General features: G+C 41.6%; 1 protein-coding gene across 1 annotated transcript in view; it reads left to right on the top strand.

Moving 5' to 3' along the window:
• The window catches only part of LOC123724405 (vegetative cell wall protein gp1-like), a 144,000-nt gene extending 131,329 nt beyond the window's left edge, over positions 1-12,671 (top strand). Inside the window, exons 4-5 of the mRNA XM_045687701.1 lie at positions 10,962-11,326; positions 11,551-12,671. Of these exons, the coding sequence (XP_045543657.1) occupies positions 10,962-11,326; positions 11,551-11,620 (435 nt within the window). The 3' untranslated portion in view covers positions 11,621-12,671. The remainder of the gene's footprint in view (positions 1-10,961; positions 11,327-11,550) is intronic.
• The last annotated feature ends 531 nt before the right edge of the window (positions 12,672-13,202 follow it).

Here is a 13,202-nt window from a genome sequence, read left to right on the forward strand (position 1 = left end):
CTGACTCCTACACTACCTGATATCAACATCCCACTGACTCCTACACTACCTGATATCAACATCCCACTGACTCCTACACTACCTGATATCAACATCCCACTGACTCCTACACTACCTGATATCAACATCCCACTGACTCCTACACTACCTGATATCAACATCTCACTGACTCCTACACTACCTGATATCAACATCCCACTGACTCCTACACTACCTGATATCAACATGATATCCCACTGACTCCTACACTACCTGATATCAACATCAACATCCCACTGACTCCTACACTACCTGATATCAACATCCACTGACTCCTGCTATCAACATCTCACTGACTCCTACACTACCTGATATCAACATCCCACTGACTCCTACACTACCTGATATCAACATCCCACTGACTCCTACACAACCTGATATCAACATCTCACTGACTCCAACACTACCTGATATCAACATCTCACTGACTCCTACACTACCTGATATCAACATCTCACTGACTCCTACACTACCTGATATCAACATCTCCACTGACTCCTACACTACCTGATATCAACATCTCACTGACTCAACACTACCTGATATCAACATCTCACTGACTCCTACACTACCTGATATCAACATCTCACTGACTCCTACACTACCTGATATCAACATCTCACTGACTCCTACACTACCTGATATCAACATCTCACTGACTCCAACACTACCTGATATCAACATCTCACTGACTCCACACTACCTGATATCAACATCAACATCTCACTGACTCCTACACTACCTGATATCAACATCTCACGGACTCCTACACTACCTGATATCAACATCTCACTGACTCCTACACTACCTGATATCAACATCTCACTGACTCCTACACTACCTGATATCAACATCCCACTGACTCCTACACTACCTGATATCAACATCACCCCACTGACATCCTACACGCCTGATATCAACATCTCACTGACTCCTACACTACCTGATATCAACATCTCACTGACTCCACACTACCCGATATCAACATCTCACCGACTCCTACACTACCTGATATCAACATCTCACTGACTCCTACACTACCTGATATCAACATCTCACTGACTCCTACACTACCTGATATACAACATCCCACTGACTCCTACACTACCTGATATCAACATCTCACTGACTCCTACACTACCTGATATCAACATCTCACTGACTCCTACACTACCTGATATCAACATCTCACTGACTCCTACACTACCTGATATCAACATCCCACTGACTCCTACACTACCTGATATCAACATCTCACTGACTCCTACACTACCTGATATCAACATCCCACTGACTCCTACACTACCTGATATCAACATCTCACTGACTCCTACACTACCTGATATCAACATCTCACTGACTCCAACACTACCTGATATTAACATCAACATCCCACTGACTCCTACACTACCTGATATCAACATCACCATCTCACTGACTCCTTCACTACCTGATATCAACATCTCACTGACTCCTACACTACCTGATATCAACATCTCACTGACTCCTACACTACCTGATATCAACATCCCACTGACTCCTACACTACCTGATATCAACATCCCACTGACTCCTACACTACCTGATATCAACATCCCACTGACTCCTACACTACCTGATATCAACATCCCACTGACTCCTACACTACCTGATATCAACATGATATCCCTCTGACTCCAACACTACCTGATATCAACATCAATATCCCACTGACTCCTACACTACCTGATATCAACATATCACTGACTCCTACACTACCTGATATCAACATCCCACTGACTCCTACACTACCTGATATCAACATCCCCACTGACTCCTACACAACCTGATATCAACATCTCACTGACTCCTACACTACCTGATATCAACATCTCACTGACTCCTACACTACCTGATATCAACATCTCACTGACTCCTACACTACCTGATATCAACATCTCACTGACTCCTGCACTACCTGATATCAACATCCCACTGACTCCTACACTACCTGATATCAACATCACACTGACTCCTACACTACCTGATATCAACATCTCACTGACTCCACTACTACCTGATATCAACATCACACTGACTCCTGCCTGCACTCACCTGATATCAACATCTCACTGACTCCTACACTACCTGATATCAACATCTCCACTGACTCCTACACTACCTGATATCAACATCTCACTGACTCTACACACTACCTGATATCAACATCCCACTGACTCCTACACTACCTGATATCAACATCTCACATGACTCCTACACTACCTGATATCAACATCTCACTGACTCCTACACTACCTGATATCAACATCCCACTGACTCCACACTACCTGATATCAACATCTCACTGACTCCTACACTACCTGATATCAACATCTCACTGACTCCTACACTACCTGATATCAACATCTCACTGACTCACTGACCACTACCTGATATCAACATCTCACTGACTCCTCCACTACCTGATATCAACATCTCACTGACTCCTACACTACCTGATATCAACATCCCACTGACTCCTACACTACCTGATATCAACATCCCACTGACTCCTACACTACCTGATATCAACATCACCACTGACTCCTACACTACCTGATATCAACATCTCACTGACTCCTACACTACCTGATATCAACATCTCACTGACTCCTACACTACCTGATATCAACATCCCACTGACTCCTACACTACCTGATATCAACATCTCACTGGCAACATCTCCTCTCACTACACTACCTGATATCAACATCCCACTGACTCCTACACTACCTGATATCAACATCTCACTGACTCCTACACTACCTGATATCAACATGATATCCATCTGACTCCAACACTACCTGATATCAACATCAATATCCCACTGACTCCTACACTACCTGATATCAACATATCACTGACTCCTACACTACCTGATATCAACATCACCACTGACTCCTACACTACCTGATATCAACATCCACTGACTCCCCATCCTGACTCCACACTACCTGATATCAACATCTCACTGACTCCTACACTACCTGATATCAACATCCCACTGACTCCTACACTACCTGATATCAACATCCCACTGACTCCTACACTACCTGATATCAACATCTCACTGACTCCAACACTACCTGATATCAACATCTCACTGACTCCTACACTACCTGATATCAACATCTCACTGACTCCTACACTACCTGATATCAACATCTCACTGACTCCTACACTACCTGATATCAACATCTCACTGACTCCAACACTACCATATATCAACATCTCACTGACTCCTACACTACCTGATATCAACATCTCACTGACTCCTACACTACCTGATATGAACATCTCACTGACTCCTACACTACCTGATATTAACATCAACATCCCACTGACTCCTACACTACCTGATATCAACATCAACATCTCACTGACTCCTTCACTACCTGATATCAACATCTCACTGACTCCTACACTACCTGATATCAACATCTCACTGACTCCTACACTACCTGATATCAACATCCCACTGACTCCTACACTACCTGATATCAACATCCCACTGACTCCTACACTACCTGATATCAACATCTCACTGACTCCTACACTACCTGATATCAACATCCCACTGACTCCTACACTACCTGATATCAACATGATATCCCTCTGACTCCAACACTACCTGATATCAACATCAATATCCCACTGACTCCTACACTACCTGATATCAACATATCACTGACTCCTACACTACCTGATATCAACATCCCACTGACTCCTACACTACCTGATATCAACATCCCACTGACTCCTACACTACCTGATATCAACATCCCACTGACTCCTACACTACCTGATATCAACATCACCCACTGACTCCTACACTACCTGATATCAACATCCCCACTGACTCCTACACTACCTGATATCAACATCCCACTGACTCCTACACTACCTGATATCAACATCCCACTGACTCCTACACAACCTGATATCAACATCTCACTGACTCCAACACTACCTGATATCAACATCTCACTGACTCCTACACTACCTGATATCAACATCTCACTGACTCCTACACTACCTGATATCAACATCTCACTGACTCCTACACTACCTGATATCAACATCTCACTGACTCCCTACACTACCTGATATCAACATCTCACTGACTCCTACACTACCTGATATCAACATCTCACTGACTCCAACACTACCTGATATCAACATGATTCTCACTGACTCCAACACTACCTGATATCAACATATACCCACTGACTCCAACACTACCTGATATCAACATCCCACTGACTCCAACACTACCTGATATCAACATCTCACTGTCTCCTACACTACCTTATATCAACATCTCACTGACTCCAACACTACCTGATATCAACATCAATATCCCACTGACTCCAACACTACCTGATATCAACATCCCACTGACTCCTACACGAACTGATATCAACATCCCACTGACTCCAACACTACCTGATCAAAGGTACAGAAGGAGTTTGATGTACCCCATACAGCAGGGGTTTGATGTACTGTCCCGGAGACCTTGTGTGGCTGTCTGTGTAGGTCATTCTCTCTCTGAGTCATGATTAAAGGAGAGTGCTTGGTTACATTACCTAAGCCTTGGTTCGTGGTAAATGCAGACTTGCATAGTCTAGTATGGCCGTACAGTCATTAGTCTATAAGGCTGTCAGAGGAACATGACATCCATAGCACTGCGTTATTACCATATAAAAGACCTTAGATACCTACGTTCATCCATATTGACGTGTTAGATGTTTGACGTGCAAAGCATTTTTATAGTTCATGGGCTTTAAAAAGGCCTTGCACATCAAGTTCAGAGTTCTGAAAACTAGTAACCGAAGAGAATATTAGATAGTTAGACTTCTGAAAACTAGTAAAACAAGAGAATAATATATATTTTGAGTTCTGAAAAGTAGTAAAACAAGAGAATTGTCAAGGGGTGGGTGTATCTGTTGCATGGAAGTCAGGCGCAGGAGAGCAGAGATGAGTGGACAAAGCACTACTGAGGCAATCATAATAACAGAACGCAACCGCGTCACAAAACGAATGCCCAAAGAACAAGTGAGGCAGCACAAAGTACAAATAACAAAGTACAAAGTACCGACTGCTACAAAGCACGGGTGTAAAACTAACCCGGCGCAAACCAGACGGAAACGTGCCCACCTGACAATAAACAATTTCACACACAGACATGGGGGGAACAGAGGGTTAAATACACGACACGTAATGAGGGAAATGTAAACCAGGTGTGTGGGAAAACAAGACAAAACAAATGGAAAATGAAAGGTGGATCGGCGATGGCTAGAAGACCGGTGACGTCGACCGCCGAACGCCGCCCGAACAAGGAGAGGAACCGACTTCGGCGGAAGTCGTAACGAGAATATTACATATTTAAAGTTCTGAAAACTTCTGTGCTATATGATGACTTGAGTGGTTTTGATGCACTCTCTTGCTTCTTGCCAAAAAATCCATAACTTTTTGTGATAAAAAGAGATTGCAGCAGGTACGCTTTTAGAAAAAAGGATTCTCCAAGCCTTTGTCCCTGAAGAATAACCCTTTATAGAGGTAGAACCGTGTTATTTACATAGAACTCTTTATAGAGGTAGAACCGTATTATCTACATAGAACCATTTATAGAGTTAGAACCTTATTATCTACATAGACCCCTTTATAGGGGTAGAACCTTATTATCTACATAGACCCCTTTATAGGGGTATAACTGTATTATCTACATAGAACCCTTTATAGAGGTAGAACCTTATTATCTACATAGAACCTTTTTTAGAGGTAGAACCGTATGATCTACATAGAACCCTTTATAGAGGTAGAACCTTATTATCTACATAGAACCTTTTTTAGAGGTAGAACGTATTATCTACATAGAACCCTTTATAGAGTTAGAACCGTATTGTCTACATATAACCCTTTATAGAGGTAGAACCTTATTATCTACATAGAACCTTTAAGGATTCTATGTCTTCCTTTTAGAAGCCTTTTTTTACGTAGAAAAGGTCTAAAGGACCCCTCTGAGTTCTGAAGAGTTCAGGAAAATCCAATGCGCCAAATACGGTGTAAGTCAACTGGTGTAGAGGCATTCTGCCGTTCTTGTAGAAAAATCCATAACTTTTATATTGCTGAAAATGATGTCTCATGGCGTTTATGAGAATGTATTTCATTTAGATAAGGCTTACAATAAATCCTGTCATTACTGCAAACAGGCAGTGTGCTATGGCCACGGACTAGCATTTGGCACTGTCGAACAATGTGGGATTATTTTCAGTTTAAACAAATTTCTGTTTCTGGGACTGTTTTTATCGCTCGTCCAAATCATTTCCAGAAGATTCTAAAGTCATAACTCAGTTTGAGACCTCCATGTCACTCCTGATTGTTCCCTTTCTCCTGTCAGCACTGCCTATATCTGCTATCTGCCAGGGACATGTTAACTAGTCCCATGTTAACCAGTTCCATGTTAACAAGTTAATGAGTTCTTAGTTAACCAGTTCCATGTTAACTAGTTAATAAGTTCTTAGTTAACCAGTTCTATGTTAACCAGCTCCATGTTAACCAGCTCCATGTTAACCAGCTCCATGTTAACCAGCTCCATGTTAACCAGTTCCATGTTAACCAGCTCCATGTTAACCAGCTCCATGTTAACCAGCTCCATGTTAACCAGCTCCATGTTAACCAGTTCCATGTTAACCAGTTCCATGTTAACCAGTTCCATGTTAACCAGCTCCATGTTAACCAGTTCCATGTTAACCAGCTCCATGTTAACTAGTTCCATGTTAACTAGTTCCATGTTAATGATCAGAGCCTGATTTAGACCTGGGACACCAGGTGGGTGATATTAATGACCAGGGCCTGATTTAGACCTGGGACACCAGGTGAGTGATAATAATGATCAGGTAGAACAGACAACAAGCAGGGCCCAGACCTCGCAGGGTCAGAGTTGAATACCACTGCACTATAGTAAGGGGTTTGTGTTTTGTAAAATCATGTAACAAAGCAAGATTCTATTTTAAGCCTTATACAGACATGAGAATTAGACGAAAATGAAAGTTTTGTCTGAGGAAGGTGCTGGACCATCTCACATAAAAAGAAAAGATGACGGTTTGAGGAAAAAGCTTTCAATTAAGGTTTCAATCTAGGTCATGTGACATGACTGAGCAAAGAACAATTATAGTTGCTGGAAGTGTATGGTACTGTATGGTACTGTAAGATACTGTATGGTACTGTACTGTATGGTACTGTATGATACTGTATGGTACTGTACTGTATGATGCTGTATGGTACTATATAATACTGTATGGTACTGTACTGTAGTGTACTGTATGGTACTGCATGGTACTGTATGATACTGTATGGGACTGTATGGTACTGTATGTTACTGTATGGTACTGCATTGTATGGTAATGTATGGTACTGTATTGTATGGTACTGTATTGTATGGTATGGTACTGTATGGTACTGTATTGTATGGTACTGTATGATACTGTATGGTACTGTACTGAATGGTGCGGTATGGTACTGTATGGTACTGCATTGTATGGTACTGTATGGTACTGTATTGTATGGTACTGTATGGTACTGTATTGTATGGTACTGTATGGTACTGTATTGTATGGTACTGTATGATACTGTACTGTATGGTACTGTATGATACTGTATGGTACTGTATGATACTGTACTGTATGGTACTGTATGGTACTGTATGATACTGTATTGTATGGTACTGTATGGTACTGTATGATCCTGTATGGTAGTGTACTGTATGGTACTGTATGGTACAGTATGGTACTGCATAGTACTGTATTGTATGGTACTGTATGGTACTGTGTTGTATGGTACTGTATGGTACTGCACTGTATGGTACTGTATGATACTGTACTGTATGATACTGTACTGTATGATACTGTATGGTACTGTATTGTATGATACTGTATGGTACTGTGTGGTACTGTACTGTATGGTACTGTATGGTACTGCATGGTACTGTACTGTATGGTACTGTATGGTACTGTATTGTATGGTACTGTATGGTACTGTACTGTATGGTACTGTATGATCCTGTATGGTACTGTATGGTACAGTATGGTACTGCATGGTACTGTATTGTATGGTACTGTATGGTACTGTACTGTATGATACTGTATGGTACAGTATGGTACTGTACTGTATGGTACTGTATGGTACTGTATGATACTGTATGGTACTCTATGATACTGTAATTTATGGTACTGTATGATACTGTATGGTACTGTATGATACGGTATGGTACTGTATGATACTGTATGGTACTGTATTGTATGATACTGTATGGTACTGTATGGTACTGTACTGTATGGTACTGTATGGTACTGTATGGTACTGTATGATACTGTACTGTATGGTACTGTATGGTACTGTATGATACTGTATTGTATGGTACTGTATGATACTGTATGGTACTGTATGATACTGTATGGTACTGTATGATACTGTACTGTATGGTACTGTATGATACTGTATTGTATGGTACTGTATGGTACTGTATGATCCTGTATGGTAGTGTACTGTATGGAACTGTATGGTACAGTATGGTACTGCATAGTACTGTATTGTATGGTACTGTATGGTACTGTATGGTACTGTGTTGTATGGTACTGTATGGTACTGTACTGTATGATACTGTATGGTACTGTATGATACTGTATGGTACTGTATTGTATGATACTGTATGGTACTGTGTGGTACTGTACTGTATGGTACTGTATGGTACTGTATGATACTGTATGGTACTCTATGATACTGTAATTTATGGTACTGTATGATACTGTATGGTGCTGTATGATACTGTATGGTACTGCATTGTATGATACTGTATGGTATTGTATGGTACTGTACTGTATGGTACTGTATGATACTGTATGGTACTGTATGATACTGTATGGTACTGTATGATACTGCATGGTACTGTACTGTATGGTACTGTATGGTACTGTAGTGTATGGTACTGTACTGTATGGTACTGTATGATCCTGTATGGTACTGTACTGTATGGTACTGTATGGTACTGTATGGTACTGTATGATACTGTACTGTATGGTACTGTATGGTACTGTATGATACTGTATTGTATGGTACTGTATGATACTGTATGGTACTGTATGATACTGTATGGTACTGTATGATACTGTACTGTATGGTACTGTATGATACTGTATTGTATGGTACTGTATGGTACTGTATGGTACTGTATGATCCTGTATGGTAGTGTACTGTATGGAACTGTATGGTACAGTATGGTACTGCATAGTACTGTATTGTATGGTACTGTATGGTACTGTATGGTACTGTGTTGTATGGTACTGTATGGTACTGTACTGTATGATACTGTATGGTACTGTATGATACTGTATGGTACTGTATTGTATGATACTGTATGGTACTGTGTGGTACTGTACTGTATGGTACTGTATGGTACTGTATGATACTGTATGGTACTCTATGATACTGTAATTTATGGTACTGTATGATACTGTATGGTGCTGTATGATACTGTATGGTACTGTATGATACTGTATGGTACTGCATTGTATGATACTGTATGGTATTGTATGGTACTGTACTGTATGGTACTGTATGATACTGTATGGTACTGTATGATACTGTATGGTACTGTATGATACTGCATGGTACTGTACTGTATGGTACTGTATGGTACTGTAGTGTATGGTACTGTACTGTATGGTACTGTATGATCCTGTATGGTACTGTACTGTATGGTACTGTATGGTACAGTATGGTACTGCATGGTACTGTATTGTATGGTACTGTATGGTACTGTATGGTACTGTACTGTATGATACTGTATGGTACTGTATTGTATGATACTGTATGGTACAGTATGGTACTGTACTGTATGGTACTGTATGGTACTGTATGATACTGTATGGTACTCTATGATACTGTATGGTACTGTATGATACTGTATGATACTGTATGGTACTGTATTGTATGATACTGTATGGTACTGTATGGTACTGTACTGTATGGTACTGTATGGTACTGTATGGTACTGTACTGTATGGTACTGTATGATACTGTATCGTATGGTACTGTATGATACTGTATGATACTGTATTGTATGGTACCTTATGATACTGTATGGTACTGTATGATACTGTATGGTACTGTATGGTACTGTATGATACTGTACTGTATGGTACTGTATGGGGTATGTAAACACTCTTTCCTTTTTAGAGAAACTGTGCGTGTGTCTGTCTGTCTGTCTGTCTGTCTGTCTGTCTGTCTGTCTGTCTGTGTGTGTGTATGTGTGTGTGTCTGTGTGTCTGTCTGAGTGTGTGTGTGAATGTGGAACATCTGTACAGAAGGTAACAGCCAGACTTAAATCATGATGTCATCCTTCTGCAGTAGATTAATAACACATGACGGATCTTCATCAAATGCCCTGAGGCTTAAATGGCACCCTATTCCCTTTGTAGTGCACTACTTTTGACCAGGGCCCTATAGGGAACCATTTAGGATGCATATATACTGTCTGTCTGTCTGTCTGTCTGTCTGTCTGTCTGTCTGTCTGTCTTGGGAGGGAGGGCTGCCATGGTGAACGAGGGATGGTGTCGATGTGATAATACAGGCAGACAGAGCTCAGATGAAACCTGGGGTACAATTAGGTGGCTTTGATCGCCCCCTGGTGGTGTGTGTGAGTCAACACTCTCATCTGAGTCTACTGATACCATCAGCTTTCAGTTCAGATTAAGTTTTGAACCGAATACCACTATACACATGTTCCAATTGGGACAATAAAGAGTTGGTTTGATTGCTTGATAGACTGATTCCTTCATTCATTGATTGTTTTGATTGGCGGTCGGTGTGTCTGTCTTCAATAGGAGTTGGAGAAGCCTAGTCCACCCCAGAAGCCCCTACCTGCCGACCCCCTGGGCAGGAATACCCAGAAGCCTTTGACTGCAGACCCCCTGGGCAGGAATATCCAAAAACCTTTACCTGCAGACCCCCTGGGCAGGAATACCCAGAAGCCTCTATCTGCCGACCCAATTGGCAGGAATACCCAGAAGCCTTTACCTACCTACCCCCTGGGCAGGAATACCCAGAAGCCTTTGCCTGCTAGCCCTAACCCTAACTCCCCCGGAAGGAGCAGTCATCTGATTCGTAGCCCCATTGCTGTCGGAGTCCCCATCCCTGTACCTGTCCCCGGTGTCCCCAGGCCGCTGAGACCTGTTCCACACCACAACAGGTACGTCCCAGATACTCTGGACAACACCCAGCTATTAGATCAATCAACTTATAGTCTTGCTTGACAGACTGTTACTGGCTGGACAAGGAAGATTTTCGTTCAGCGTTCTGAGATGAATCAATTTATCCTTTCATGCCAAGATTACGTTTTCTAACCAGTCACTTGTGAATTTCTGGATGTGATACTTAACATGCACTTTTAACATCTATCTCCCTCTCCTCCAGATCTGTACCTAAGCAACCCCCAACACTACCTAAGCCTTGTGTGATCGTTCACGCCAAGTTCAGCAGCTGAGAGCAGCTGGACTAAACTGAAGGGAATTAAAGGACGTTCTTTCTCTAAGACGATAAAGACATTTCACTTGCACTATGAAACCTTAAGATGTGGTGTCTCTGAGTTTTGAATAATGGGGACGGACCGTTGGGCGGTTGGCATGTCAGCGAGTCAGTCCCCTCCGTTGGTGCTCTGATGTCAGAGGTGCTATAGGTCTGAGCTCAGGTACATGTATGTAAAGTATTTATGTTTTGTGTATTTATTAATTAGTTACCACACAGCGCACTGTGCCAGACACTTGGGATTTAATTTGTAGTCTTTGTTTATTTTATTTTTTTCTACTCTTAGCCATTTGATTTCAATCATGGAGATATTTTAACCTGTTTTGATGGACAGGGAGCAAGGGGAAAGGTCCAACTTAACAAAGCCTGTCTCTGGAGATCTGGGAAGTTGTAAAGACCAACATGGCGTTCAATTAACAGGATTCAGAACAAAGGGAAAGACATCTACAAACATCAGATAGGGCGACTTTCTTCTGCACTTGGGTTGACGGACTTGGGTTGCGTATGACGCCACCTGTTGTAAGACAACGGCATCACTGGTAAATCCTGCTGCAGGTCTTCCTCCATACAGTATACAGCCAGCTGTTTCTCCCTCTGTGACCGTACTATGTATGCACTGATGCTGAGAGACTGAGCCCTGAGGAACACCAATAACAACCTTACACCAACCTTACAACAAGCTAACACCAACCTGACACCAACCTTACACCAGCTATACACCAATCTTTGACCAACTATACACCAACCTTACAACAACCATACACCAACCTAACACCAACCTTACAACAACCATACACCAACCTTACACCAGCTATACACCAATCTTTGACCAACCTTACACCAACCATACACCAACCTTACACCAACCTTACACCAATCATACACCAATCTTTCAACAACTACAGTGCCTTGCAAAAGTATTCACCCCCTTGGCGTTTTTCCTATTTTGTTGCATTAAAACCTGTAATTTAAATAGATTTGTATTTGGATTTCATGTAATGGACACACACAAAATAGTCCAAACTGGTGAAGTGAAATGAAAAAAAGAACTAATAATCTAAAAAATAAAAAACTGAAAAGTGGTGCGTGCATATGTATTCACCCCCTTCGCTATGAAGCCCCTAAATAAGATTTGGTGCAACCAATTACCTTCAGAAGTCACATAATTAGTTAAATAAAGTCCACCTGTGTGCAATCTGTGTCACATGATCTTTCACATGATCTCAGTATATATACACCTGTTCTGAAAGGCCCCAGAGTCTGCAACACCACTAAGCAAGGGTCACCACCAAGCAAGCTGCACCATGAAGACCAAGGAGCTCTCCAAACAGGTCAGGGACAAAGTTGTGGAGAAGTACAGATTAGGGTTGGGTTATAAAAAATATCAGAAACTTTGAATATCCCGTGGAGCACCATTAAAACCATTATTAAAAATTGTAAAGAATATGGCACCACAATAAACCTGCCAAGAGAGGGCCGCCCACCAAACTCACGGACCAGAGAGGCAACAAAGAGACCAAAGATAACCCTGAAGGAGCTGC

This window comes from Salmo salar, chromosome ssa01, assembly GCF_905237065.1.
Source record: "Salmo salar chromosome ssa01, Ssal_v3.1, whole genome shotgun sequence".
Taxonomy (NCBI): domain Eukaryota; kingdom Metazoa; phylum Chordata; class Actinopteri; order Salmoniformes; family Salmonidae; genus Salmo; species Salmo salar.